Genomic DNA, 14,728 nt, shown 5'->3' with positions numbered 1-14,728 from the left:
GCAATTTTCAAACCGCTGCTCCTATGCTTTGTCTCTGTGGGCTTCCATGCTGTTTCCTCTTAGCACACTCCCAAAGATAGTCCTAGGGTCTCTTTTGTTCCCCACAAACTCTCCACCTTTCCTACCCTCTTTGATGTGACTTCTTCTCTACATTTAGTTTTCTAGTTTGTTCTGCCAGTCTTTGGGTCATTTTCTGAGTTATTTATACTGATGTGTTACCTAGTTGTATCTGTGGGATGAGGTACGCTTAGGGCCCTTCTCCCCCGCCTCTATCTCAAAAGATTGTTTACATGTTACCTTATTTCTTTTGGGAAAACTGCTTTGCCTTTCAGATTCTCTGTCTCTCATTCTCTTTTCTAAGCCGACATTTGAATATATAGGGGAGAGGTATGGCCTTTGTAAGGCAGTGGAGGAGCTATTGGGTCCTTAAATCTTCTCTCTGCTAGATCCTGCCTGACCTCTACAGCAAAATGGGTGGACTGGTACACCTTCTGTAACAATGTGCAGGATCCTCTCTGAGTATTTGGGCCTCTTGTGCTAACACCAGATATCTGGCTTCTCATCTCACCCAGACAACAGACTTTGTATTTGGAAATGGCTGTATGTCATACCTCTCCCTACTTACCTCTCTTCCTCAAAACCAGTCTTTCTCCTCTTCTTAGGTGATCACGTTAGAGGGTAAGTGGAATGGAAGGAACGCTATACTTAAATCATTGCTTTTGATTGAGAAGCCAAATCAGACATTAAGGATAAACAGGAATCAATATATTTGTACAATATAAAAAACATGCCAGTATTTGTAGTACCTGTAAAGATTAATTTTCTAAAGGCTTCAGTGTGCTCACAAAAATAGACTCTGGTAATGAACCTGGAGACAGGTAACCTGGGAAGGGCATTGCATTTTCTACATAACTAGTATGATTTTTCTTTCTTACAAAATTTTCCCCACTGTGCTCTGACCCCAGCATTATAAATACTGGCTTTGATGTCAGTTACAATGCGGTTAAACTACATTGTATTTTATATACTGTATATATACAAACCTTTTGGATTTATAATAGATATGGAAGCCAGCAAGCAGATAATAAGCTCCATGAGAGTAGGCCATCCATTGCACCCACAGCACAACACGGCATGATGTGAAGGGATACTCACTGCTCTTAAATGAACAAGCTTCTCTAAAAATGAACGTTTTAGTTTAATAGAAAAAATTTAAACCCTCTCCATGTCATGTCATGTCATGTCATTCATCCATTCAGTTATTCCCAAAATGTGTTCATAACTTGCTGTGGACTAGAAACTGTTGTAAGTTCTGGTCAGTCAATAACATTATTGAGTAAAAGTACAAAATCTTGGCTCTCAAGTAGTTTATTCTCACTCTCTTCATTCTCCTTGTGATTGTTACCATTTTCAATCTTAACACGTTGATATAATTGCAGAGTCACTGCAGCACATTTGCTTGAGAACAAAAGCCTGGGAATCAGATCAGTCAAGTTCAAAAGGCTGACTTACTAGCTGTGCAACCTTGAACAAGTTAACTAATCTCTCTAAGTCTTAATTCCTCATCTAGAAGAAGAGATAATTGCACATATGTCTAGAGTTGTGCAAAATAATAATTAAACGAGAAGCATTAACAGTATTTGGCCCACAGTAAAACATAAGGATTCAGTACACATTTACTTTGTCATCCTTCCCCTCCTCCTCATGATTTTCCTCATCACCATCACCATCCCCACGCCCACTTACCTGCCTATTGTCCTTCCTTTAAATTGTTGCCATTGTATTTGTTTATCTAGAGTAACTTTAAGGAGGCAAGTGAACAGGCAATATAAGCTTTAGAATCATAGAGAAAGGTAAAGAAATAACAGGACCACCTGGGTAAATCCAAGTTTTAATACCCACTTTGCTTTCCAAAAGCTATTTTGCTGTTCCGGGAGAAACAGACATTGCTGCATCTACAACCTTGGATTAATATTCCATTTCACTTTTCACAGACACATTTAAAATATAGCCATCAGTGTTCATGTAAGATATGGTGGTACTTAAAATTACCTGCATTATATTGATGTTGAAATGGTACAGATACAAGAATAAGAGCTAGGAAATCAGAGTTAAAATGAAAGGTGTGTCTTTTGAATTATTTGTGCCTTATGTCTAGTTGCAACTATTACCAAAATCCTTTTCTTCAAATTGTTTTGAGTATAGTTGACATACAATGGTACATTAATTTCAGATATTCAACATAGTGATTCAACTTTTCTGTGCATTATGCTGTGCTCACCACAAATGTACTTCCCATCTGTCACCATACAACACTGTTACAATATCACTAACTATATCCCCTATGTTGTGCCTTTTATTCACATGACTTCTTCATTCCATAACTGGAAGCTTGTATCTCCCACTCACCTTTACCCATTTTGTCCATCCCTCCACTCACCTCCCCTCTTGAGGTTCCTCACAAAATCAAAAGAAATAACCATATTATCCCATAATTCCACTACTGGCTATTTACACAAAGAGAATGAAAGCATTAATTCAAAAAGATATATGCATCCCTGTGTTTATTGCTGCATTATTTACAATAGCTTAGGTACAGAACCAACCTACGTGTCCATTGACAGATGAATGGATGAGCAAGATGTGAAAGAAAAGTCAAAAATCCTTTTTAAAAACTGATTTTCGTCAAGGTACAAACAATTCCTAATTGACAATACAACATGATAATAAAGTAGAGTCAAGGAATAGGCTAAAGAAACAAAAACAAAAAACAAAAAACCCCTCCATTTTATTGAGTTGAATGATTCTACAAAGAACACAGAAATGGCACAGCCAAATCTACTCCTTGCTTCCCAGATACTATTTATTTTTTCAAAACGATCATACTAACTATACATTAGGATGAATACAGAATAGCATTTTATTATTCACTCCTGAATGATTACTAAAAATAATCATGACTCACTTGACATTTCATGAATTGTCACACTTCTAATTCCTTTGAGAGTTCATCTAAAGCTTTACTATCAATTCAAATTTATATACTTGTGTTTTTATTTATGTTTTGTGTGTATTCATAAATGGTCTGATATGTTTGGACAGAGAGCCTCAGAATGATATCATAAGCAGAATTGGGTCTTGGATAAGATTCTGGGTTGCTGTTTCTCTAAATCTCTGAGGAAATGTAGTGTGGTTGTTAAGAGTTCACAGACCTAAGTGATGTTATAGCACATTACTTCTAAAAGCCTCTGTTTCTTCAGTATTCAATGGACATAATTGTACCTGCTTCATAGTTTTGTTGTATTCAGTGAACTAATGAATAGCTCATGTTTTGCTTGGTGTGCTACAAGTGCTCAGTTTTCTCATCTGTAAAATGAAAGCACTGGATTATTGATTCTAATCACTAACACAAACATCTTATAAGCTATTTCATTTCTCCTTTATCATCTCCCTATTCTTATGAGTGTTGGCCCCAAGAGTTGTAATTGGGTTTTTCTAGAGTTTTTCTTCAAGGGACTTCAAACATGTATTTGATAATTAAAGAATAACTATGTCTTAGGCTTATTTTCACTCTTCTTAAACCAGGTATGGGGAATGATTAATGGTTAGCTTAAATAAAAGATGATTTCTCACCATTATATTTCTCTTTGGCTTTGGTTGCCTCGGCCTACTAGGAAGCTACCTATATTTAGTCTTTATCAGAATTTTGCATATAGTCAAACTCAGCTTTCCAATAAAATCAAACTGTGAATGTAAATTTTTTTAATGTTTATTTATTTTTGAGAAAGAGAGACAGAGTGTGAATAGAGGAGGGGCAGAGAGAGAGGGAGACACAGAATCTGAAACAGGCTCCAGGCTCCGAGCTGTCAGCACAGAGCCCAAAGTGGGGCTCAAACTCACAAACTGAGAGATCATGACCTGAGCCGAAATCAGATGCTTAACCAGCTGAGCCACCCAGGTGCCCCGTGTATGCCCTTAAAAGGAAACTTGAGAGTAAATAGTCAAGGCATCACTGTACTGCCAGTAGTCTAACTATATATAAAACGTTGAACTGGTGATTCTGAAACGCTTAACCTCTACCATGTTCATTAATTCATAAAAGAGAAACTGCCTTTTCCAATATAGAGTCTGCTGGGGAAATTTCACTAGAAAGTTGGATACCACAAAGGTCTTCCAACTAAAAAGTGCTTTAAAATGCATTTCTTTTTGTTTACTTTTGGCTTTCCAATGAAGCAAGAATAAAAAAAATAACAAGGCACTAGGTATTATGTAAATAGGTCCCTTAGCTAGAATGATCGGAGGAAAAAGTGAGCTTGAATAACATTACAGCCAAATTATCCTTGAAATCTCTGTCACTATGAAAAATGCATGTAGCTCAAATATAACAAAATCATCAACAAAATTTGCAAAACTGTATAAATATGTGAATTTATGTTATAGAAGATAATTTAAAATGAAATTTGCTCTAAATTTCCAAACATATCCGGCATGTCAGAGAAAATAGCTAGAATTAGGACATGGAGGCTTACAAATACTTTCAGTGGCCAGCCTAAGGCTGGAAGCACAGTGTGGGCTGAATTTATTACTAGACATGTCTTTTCTATACAGACATTGGCAAAGGAGCTTTTCCTGACTTCCTGTCTTCCTTTATGTTTAGCCCACAGGAAAGGCAATAGATATCACCAGTAATCACATATAAAACATATATGTGTGCTCTTATTCGTGTTCCCACTTTAGCAAATGGAGACATGAGGAGGAATGAAGTGGCTTCCTGTGGCCTATGGTGATTTTTAAGTGGGAGCCACTAGCTGGCCACAAGTGAAGCAAAACTGCTTCATGTGTAAGCAGTTGACAAAATTTGAAAGCAGCCAGAAAGCAATCACTGAGAAGTTAACTTTGGAATGTGGAAGTCAAGGTCAGTGAAACTATAGACCAGTCATCCCTAACCAGGGTACTTGTAGTCAGGACTGACGGGTGCGGGGACCAGGGCTGCTATTGTCACCTTGCAGGTAGAGACTGAAGATGCTGCTAAATAGCTGAAAATTCTCAGAAAGCCCAACTTAAAATGCTGAAAGTGCCACTTCTGCAAAACTGTGCTATCGAACCCTGTGGTATGGACATAGCAAGATGGGTATGGTGGTATGTGGGAAGAAGGAACCGTATTTACTAGTTATATGCTGTAAATTTCTTTGGATTTATTGGCATAAAAAATTCAAAAACAGTGGGAAAGTTCACTCAAAATCAACTAGTAGGCAGTTACAGTTACATGTCCCAGAGATTACTTTAATTGGTAAGAGCAGAAGAATCAATTATTTGAATTATAATTGCTAAACATTAGAATAGAGTTATTTCTAAAATTCTTGCTGTGAGTTTGTCTTGTGTACTACCTCTCCATGGGCCTAAACACCCACTCCGTAATGTCAGAGTACAGATATTTATTTTGGGTATTTTCTTTGGCATGCCCCACAAACCTTGGTGAATCTTTTGATTTACCTTTATTAAACTGCACTAGCAGAAAGGCTTATTTTCATGTTTCTGCTACTCAGAATTTATTCACTATTCATCTTTTCTCTCTTTTGTCCCCTAATATTTGTCTTTTAATTTATGATACCCAAGTAAAACTGGCTAAAAGTCCTATAAATATTTCATTGTCAGTAAGGGTGTAAAGGGTTTATTAGGTAATTTATGTGAAGAAGAAGCTACTTTGGTAGTTGCTAAGAGAAATCTATATAGAATTCATAATAAATGAATGTAGGAAGACCCAGGTTTATTCTTTCAAATTAAAAGTAAACCTAGAGTGAAAGTAGCATGGAAATATGTTGTAGGTAGAAAGGAATTTAGATCTGAGAGAAATTAACACTTCCAAGCAGTAGAGGCATTTAAAGATGAGTAAGAGCTGTGGAGGATAAGTAGACATGGAGTATGTTTCTCATTCTCCTTCTTTCTACCACAAACTGGAAATGAGAAGACTGGGGAAATAAGTAACTAGGGCTCAGAAACCATAAGCCAAATATACAGGAGTTGCTGAGACAATCCACCTGGTGCCTAACCCACCTGGGAACTCAGAGAACATGTTTCACATTTTGAGGCAAAATTAATATGAAGGGTAAATTATAAAGAGTTCCAGTTGAGTTTGTGTTAGGTTAACTACTTGCTGGAACAATTAAGGGCTAGTTAAAAAGATAAATTAGAGTAAACTTTCTTTACGTTAGGTTGGACTAACTTGTATTGCATTTTGGGTTCATGTGTTCTAGGTATTGTGTTAACATGTTTTTTCTAGTTACTTAACTAGTGTCTTTCGGTCCTACACCCACCCTCTGTCTGCTTTGTGACGCTGGGGACAGGAGCCCTGGAGAAAGAGCTCCACGATGGCAAAGGAAGAAACGTATTCTTTCCATTTTCTTGCTCTTCCTGGTAGCATGGTTTCCGCAATAGGCAGTGTATTCTGGTTTCCTTTTTACTATGTGCCCCCCACATCACCTTAATGTGCCCTGCTAGAGGTCCCAGCAGCAGCAGGGCAGTGCCTTCCTGACAGAATGCGGAGTCCCACTGTGTGCGGCTCCTCCTCCATGCTTCTAGATTTTAATAATTCAGACCACTTCTCTCTGATACCCTGGTCCTAGAGGTGGAAGCAGCTTCTTGCAGTTAGTGTTATTTCTCATTCATTTTCATTTTCTCCGTTCTCTAACACCTTTAAAACAATTTCATTTCATTGGGGCACCTGGGGGGCTCAGTTGATTAAGCATCCAACTCTTGATTTCAGCTCAGGTCATCATCTCACAGTTTGTGAGTTCGAGCCCAACACTGGGCTCTGTGCTGACAGGGCAGAGCCTGCTTAGGGCTCTCTCTCTCTCTCTCTCTCTCTCTCTCTCTCTCTCTCTCTCTCCCCCTCCCTCCCTACCTCCCTCCCTCTCCCCCCCCATCCCTCCCCTGCTCAGGCACACTATCTATCACACCTCTCTCTCATAATAAATAAATATCCAAAGACTTATTTAAAAAATAAATGAGACAATTCCTTTTGTTAAATTCTCTCTTAAAATGACTGACACATTTCTGTTTTCTTGATTGATGCCACTCTTTACATAATTTGTAGAGATGGGTGCTATAGATGAGTCTTTTGAAGCTCCAGTGGGTCAGTGACATACTCAGTGTTTTCATAGCTAGAAAAAGGTATAGCTACAATGTGAACCCAGATCTACAAGGCCCAGCCTTTGCTAAAATTTAAGGATATAGGAGGAAAACCAAGAGAGATGTGTGTTTCCAGAGTCTATGAATTTTAAAGTATAAGAAAAAAGGCGTTCAGAGAATAATTTAAGAATAAAGGTATAAACACTCTGATTAATCATCCCTTTCCCTCTACATATGTGTGTGTGTGTGTATTCTTTTTTGCTCCCTTACAAATCTCTACTGCTATGATAGAAAAATAACTACTTTTTAAAAAGGTATAAACCTGTTACAAGATAACACATTTGATAAGACTAAAATAAAAACGTGGAAATTAGAAAGCAGGTGAACAAGTGGGAACAGACTAAGCAGGGTAGAAAAATAAATGAACCCAAGTCTACAGCACGGAGGCCATAAGGCAGACTAGTCCATGCCTCAGAGTAGGAACAGTACAGAAATTGGAAGCACGAGGCTTCTACGAAAGTGGTTCTGAAACAGTAGGATTTGCTGAAATTCTTCAAAGTAGCACTGAGATGTCCACAGTCCCTTCCCCACAACTCACAGCCGAGTGGTTCCCTCTCTCACAAATCATCAGACAAGTTATGACTTAAAAGGGCAGTCTAGAAAGGCTGCTCTCACCTTGGGACATAAGGAGAGAGTAATTTGGTAAGAAGTACGATAGAAAATTGAGACCTCCATGGGTAGGAGTGAGTGATAGGAGCTCTAGGGGGTGATTTTGAAGGGGGTGAAATTCAGGGAAAGGAGACTGTAGGAGAGATTTCTTTGCACATGTAGAGAAAGCACAGATAAATGAAGGTATTTGGAAAGGTGCATTGAGAGGTATTATATCGGAGAACTGACTTACTCTATGTAAGAGTAGGCCAGGATGACACAAAAGGTTTGGAAAAAGCAACATAGATTTGAAACAGCCCTGTAAGGAATCATAATAAAAACACCCTTCCCACCTTCCATTTTTCTACTATATGTTATTATTACACTGTAAACTCACATAATATGGGCCACAAGTTTGTGTCAAATTTATGTGTCAAATTTAACCCCAAACTATGTGATTTTTAAAAAATTAGTTGCCACCATCTTAAAATTCAGCAACTTTTATTTTAAAAAATAATTCTATTTGAGAACTTCTTGAAATACTATATGATCCTGTCTTACTGACAATACATTGCAGAGTGTAGGAGTGCTAGGAACTTTATTTGATAGCATCTTTCATTGATTTTTTTTTACCTTCTGGAGCTGGTAGTCATTTGAGTTCAATATCCATGATAAGCTAAACTGTCTCTTGAGTATCACCAAATCACCTGTGTGAAATTGAGGTGTGATTATTATCTATATTTTCCAGAAAAGGAATGTAAGCCATCACAGGAATCCCAACCCAGTACTCTTACCCATAGATTGAGAGCGTCAGAGGAAGTGAAGTGCCATTTAAAAAATGACTTTTAATTGGATGAATCTCTCTGGTAAGTGTTACTGTGCCTTCCAGGAATATCCACATCCAAACTCATAAACTTATCTGGCAAAGTAAAACCACTATCAGTGAGGGGTATCCTCTGGTATGTGCTAAAAACCAAATCATTCTGAGATGTCTGGCCCCTCCAGATGTGTTTATCTACTGTAGTTTATCAAATTCAAGTTTCTGACATATAGTTTGATGTGGCATTGATTGACCATGAAATACAAATCCAAGCAAGTCTTACTTCTTTTATCTGTATAATAGTTAATATAGGAGTATCAGTTGGTGTGCATTCCATTTTCAAGAAATAATTCTTAAATGTGACCCATTAATAATTTGTAATTCATTTCTGTCTAACTGTCCTCTGAAAACTCAATACTCTGAGAATCATTGATTAAATATGCTGTATGATCACAAGAAAAAAAAGTTAGGAAAAGCTCTAGCTGTATTCTTGAAAAAGTTTAGTAAAATCACTTCGCTCAAATGTGATTAAGAGCTGCTAATTGAGGACTAAGATACAACTATTAAAGAGTCTGAAGCAGGTTAACGACTCCTAAGAAATGGCTTCCGATTATTTAGAAGGATTTTTTCCTAACATCTGGCTATCTTGGTCTCTTTCATGCAATCAATTTCTGGCATTTTGGACTTCAATTTGGGGTCGAGGGAGGTCATTTTATTTCTAATGAAATTATTTCATTCCTAGGAGGAAGCTCATAGGGTTTAGTTTGCTTGTGTAGTTTCTCTTCTCTTCTCTTCATAATTTCTCTGAAGTGTTTTTTTTCCTCTAACTCTTTGTCTTTACATTCTTGGGCCTCACATATTTCATCTTCTTTCTGTTGGATCTTTAGCTCTTCCTGCCACTGTAACAGAGAGAAAGCATCATTTACATATGATTTTCCATGAAAGAATATATCACTTAAGCTTCATAAAATGCAGATTCTATTATCTAATTATCTTCTCAGGTTTTCTCACAGATATTCTTGAGGAACTTAAACCATACCATAACTGGAAAAATACGTAAGTCATCTATTCGTAAGTTTACAATTCTGGTCCCCCCTCCCCCAAAAAAAAAGAGAGAAAAAAGAAAACAGTACTTTTTGTAATAATAATATTATTAGAACTTTCTAAATAATAATAAACCATTCAAATAAGAGAAAATAAATAAGGCTTACATTTTTACGTTACAAAGGAATTTCAATTTTTCATCAATATTGGTATTTACATGATAGCATAGAATCAGAAAATAAAAAAACCAAAGCAAAACAAGAAAAGCCAAATTAACCTGAAAGGTATAAATTGTGATGCTATTACATATGAAGTAAGAAGTGAAATTGATGGGCAGACAAATGCTGATTCTGGAGCAAATACAAAGACTTCTAAAGGATTCACTTCAATTGAGCATGTTAATTCATTACAATGATAACAGCATTATCTGGAGGCAAAAGTTCTAGGAAACATTAGCTGGAAGTAAGGACTTCAAATCAACCAAACGTCATCATAAGGACCCTTTTTCCTTTCTACTATCTTTAATGAAGGAAATAGTGAAGGAGGTGGTAATCTCTCTGGGTAAAGAGTTCAGGGCAGAATAACCCTTAGCATGAAATGTTGCAAGTTTCTTTTTTTTTTTTAATTTTTTTAAAACTTTATTTCTGAAAGAGAGAGAGAGAGAGACAGTGTGAGCAGGGGAGGGTCAGAGAGAGGGGGAGATACAGAATCCGAAGCAGGTTCTGGGCTCTGAGTTAGCTGTCAGCACAGAGCCCTACGCGGGGCTGAAACCCACCAAATGTGAGATCATGACCTGAGCAGAAGTTGGACGCTTAACCGACTGAACCACCCAGGTGCCCAGAAATGTTGCAAGTTTCTAAAGACACTTCCTACCCTTGCTCATTTTGTTACCCTCAGTCCCTCCACACTTAAAATCAGACTATGCTTAAGGACCTATCAATTAACTTATAGATTACTATATACTAGTTCTGTGAATTATAACTATTATTTGGGGTATATAGATACTAATAAGCAGGACTAAACCACAGAATTTTTTAAAAAAATCTCTCAGCTTTCTAAAGGCAACACATTTTTTTAAATGTAAACTCAAATATTAAATGAAAAAAACATAATAAAATATTCATTGTTTTACTCCCAGTTAAATTTTAAGATATAGGAAATCCAAAAGTTCCTTTGGTAACTATGATAACCATCTGTGACATATAATTTTTGTCATATTACAAACTAAATAAGAATATTGCTTGACAAAACTACCAAATTTATGTTATAGCATAAAAATGGTAGTAGGTATAATAATGACAGTATCTATAAACAAAGGCAACTAATCTCCATTACATGAGAGATTTCAATGTGCATCATGACCTTGATCTTTACCTTGTGAAAATTCAACAGAAGATTAATTCTTAAGAACGCTCAGCAAAATAGAACCCATTGGTTTCCCAAACAGCATGAATAAAAGCAGCAATGGGCTATCATATTGCTCATGTCCAGGAGGCAGCTCTTCCTCTCTTAGCTCACCCTCTTGTTAGAACTTGGCATGGTTGGAATTCACCATAACATTCAGATCTTTCTTTCTGTTAGTCCCAGAAAAAAAAGTAAACTTTTCTTCCCCATTTTGTCTCTTTTGACCATGACAAATTCAATTTGGATAAACCATTGTCTTGTCTTTACTTTATCTGATACTGTTATCATCAACTGTGGCAGCAAGAAGGATGATGCTGATATGGTTGAAGTTCTTGGGAAATAGAACCACTATTTACTGCTTTATTTAACCCATTCAGTCAGGATTTTAATCGCCATACTATAGAATACCATCAGTTTACAAGGCACCTTAATATATGCTGTATAATTAGAGGTATGTGCCTTATTATTTGCTTAATATGGCCACTTAATAATATTCAATTGACTTAATGGGACAACTCAACTTGTAGTTGCATGTTTTGTTTCTTGTCAATACCACAGATTCCACTTTTCCACCCTGTTTAGGTTAGGAATTATAAACCAAGAAATTAAGCAACTATGAAAACCAGAGAAGAAAAATGGATTTGAAGCCTAGAAACCTGGTTTTGTGTGTAGACTCAAAAAAACGTTAGTAATTTACTAACTTCAAAACCTTAGGCAAATAACTGCATTGTAAACTACCATTCTTTTTGATAAATGTGTTACAGGCTTGTTGTGAAGATCTTATTAGCTAATATAAAAGCAAATATAAGTACAGAGCACTACTGCTATAGCTATCTGAAAGGAAATGGTACATACATGAATTTTTTTAATGTGATATTAGGAGAAACTTCCATAAACCTTCTCAAATCAATACTACAAACTATTGGATTAGGCTAGCCACATACCAAACAATTTGGATTCTGTTAACTCTCAAACATATTTTGAGAAAGAATTCCTTTACACTTCCGTGGATACACTATAAACAGATCCATGGTAGCAATTACTTAGATAATGCTTATATCCTTGGAAAGAGAAAAAGATGAAGGTTTTTAGGAGCTACTTCCAAGCCTCCTCTCTACCATTCAAAAGGATGTCCTCTGTCTCTTGAACTAGCCCTAGGTAGATGTGTTTAATTACAAAATTATTAAAGTCTTCTCCGTCTTTCAAGGGTAAAAAACTGGTCACTGAAAATTCTCTTATTAAAAGTACACTACGTATGTGTATATACACATTGGCAGTTTGCTATCCCTTGTAATCTATCTTAGATAATTTAGTTGAAGTCAATAGTAAAATACAGATGCTGCAATTAGTAAGCCATTACAAAATTTTTATAATGTTCTGTATATGTAATATATTGGCTTAGCAGAAACTTCATTAGTGAGTAAAAGGACGATACCACAGTCCCCATTTTGAGATTCTAGGGCGTCATTCAGTCTCCAAATCCCAATACTTTTGCTAGTGGCTTAAATATTAGCTATGTGATAACTATTTAATGGAATCAGTAACTGAAATAATCCCTTTCTTTTCCAAAAGATCACTAATTAAAGTAACATGAAAATATTAATCGTGGAAATATAAGCAATATGATACATAATACTGAATTACTGGTGATAAAGTTAATTTAAACATCCTCTAATGCTATTGAGTCCATACTGTATTAAAATAAAAAAACAGAAAATAAGTATTTTCTCTCCTATTCCAACTCTACTCTTAAAAAGAAGTTGCAAATTTATTTCATAAGAAATCATCAGAATCATCAACTAAATATAGCTCAGTGGATTAAGGTGTCTTAAGTGAATGGCCTTGAATTGCCACTGTTTAACTCATACCAAGAAAAAAGTGATTAAAGTCTTTCTAATATTTCAGGGGTAAAGAATGATCACCAAAAATTGAGTCAAAAGATTTTTGTTCCATTATTAAAACCACATTATAAAAGAAATCAGTGTTCAATATCAGATCCTTGTGACAAGAATCAGTACTAATTCAGGAAGCAGGATAAGGCTAGTACTTTACAAATGACAGAAAGCCAAATTATCTGTAACCCAATAAAGGCACTGAAGTATATATATAGCACAGTGAGATATCATTAAGTTTGGCAATGCCCAATCATGGCTTCATTTTTAAGTTCGACGTGTTAATGTTTCAGCCTCAGAACTACACCTTCTAATTCAAAGTGCATTTAAAGAAGAAAGGTTTTGCTACTAGTTTAAGTCAGTCAGCCTTACATGATGGTCAATGATTTGTGCCAACTCTTCATCAGCTCTGGTGAAGAAATCCGGATAAGGAAACAGGGGAAGTTCTGTTAAAGAAGGATGTTCCCTTCAAAAGAGCACAAGAACAATATTAGGTATAGATATTCTCCTCCCAAGAATATATGGATTTTCAAGTCATAATTCATTATTCAGCATTTTGATTCTACCTTGTTAACATAAAGTACTTATTCTTTGTAGACTACTATATATAGCTTTTAGTTTCTGTAAATCCCATTGGGTTACCTAAACTGACATTTTAGAAGATAAGAAATGACATATAGTATGAGAACTAGAAAATAATAAAAAGGTAATCTTTGGAGTGTTTGGGTAACTCATTCAGACTCTTGGCTTCGGCTAAGGTCACAGTCTCATGGTTTATGAGTTCAAGCCCCACATGGTCACTGTGGAGCCTGCTTGGGATTCTTTCTCTCCCTCTCTTTCTCTGCCCCTCCCCAGCTCATACTCACATATTCTCTCTCTCTCTCTCTCTCTCTCTAAAAATAAATAATTTTTTTAAAAAAGTTATCTTCTCCTAGGAGGTATAAATACTATAGCTGGTCACTAGCACAGGAGATGATAGAAAATGAAGGGTTTAAGGAAGCATGAAATAAATTTTGTCCAATGGGGAGATGAAAGTGCCCATAACCATACATAACTCCATGATCCTGGAATTTCTGGTGAAAGTCTAAGAATTTGATCTAAGATATACTAAAAATAATGCTGTGATTTCAGTACTTTCCAAGGCCTTTGTAGTACTAAGGGTATGAAACTATGTCAAACAGTTTAACAACAGTTCAACAGAAGTGTTGGCCATGCAAACCTAGGCTCTAAAGTAGTGGAGACTTAGTGTTAAACTGTACACATTATTGTTGCTTTATGTTATAATTATTAAGAAATGGTTGTGAATCCAGAAATATGTAAAACAACAAAATGGTTGTAGAGAATATGGTTTTAAAGGAGAGAAAGTGGGTTTAAAGGAAAAACTCTTAGGCAAGAAGCTAAGGAAGGGATAGCTCATGAAAATTTTCCATATTCAGAAAAGTGTGATCACTTTTCAAGACAGCAGTGTCTAGTATATTTTTTGCAATTTGCTATCTATACCATTTTAGTGAGCTTTGTACTTTTGATATCCTGTGCTTCCTTCATATCACTAGGTCCTCTTGCCTTACGCTGCACTAAATGCTTCTGAAATTTTTCCATTTACTTCCATTTCCACCATCATTTCCCTAGTCTAACCATCATCTTTCACCTGGACCAACACTTCCTTTTTGGAATGCCTGCATCCAACATGCCTCACCTTTTCAGTCTCATCTGTATACAGTAGCCAGCACTTTTTTCAAAATACAAAGGATATCATGTCAATTCCCTACTTCAAACTGTTTAATAACTCCCA

General features: G+C 36.2%; 1 protein-coding gene across 2 annotated transcripts in view; it reads right to left on the bottom strand.

Moving 5' to 3' along the window:
- Positions 1-7,117: 7,117 nt before the first annotated feature.
- LOC120222485 (transmembrane protein 232-like) overlaps positions 7,118-14,728 on the bottom strand; it is a 110,396-nt gene continuing 102,785 nt past the window's right edge. Inside the window, exons 3-7 of one of the 2 annotated variants that reach the window (XM_039220330.1) lie at positions 13,309-13,402; positions 9,328-9,495; positions 8,571-8,695; positions 8,410-8,483; positions 7,118-7,160 (exon numbers count right to left, since the gene is read on the bottom strand). In XM_039220330.1, coding sequence (XP_039076261.1) covers positions 8,684-8,695; positions 9,328-9,495; positions 13,309-13,402 — 274 coding nt within the window. In that variant the 3' untranslated portion in view covers positions 7,118-7,160; positions 8,410-8,483; positions 8,571-8,683. Of the gene's footprint in view, positions 7,161-8,398; positions 8,484-8,570; positions 8,696-9,327; positions 9,496-13,308; positions 13,403-14,728 lie in introns of those variants that run through there. The other variant, XM_039220331.1, reaches the window with a different exon arrangement.

The sequence above is a fragment of the Hyaena hyaena genome, unplaced genomic scaffold (genome assembly GCF_003009895.1).
Source record: "Hyaena hyaena isolate Hyena2069 unplaced genomic scaffold, ASM300989v1 scaffold_877, whole genome shotgun sequence".
In the NCBI taxonomy this organism is placed as follows: domain Eukaryota; kingdom Metazoa; phylum Chordata; class Mammalia; order Carnivora; family Hyaenidae; genus Hyaena; species Hyaena hyaena.
This window is presented reverse-complemented; position numbering and strand designations above follow the sequence as displayed.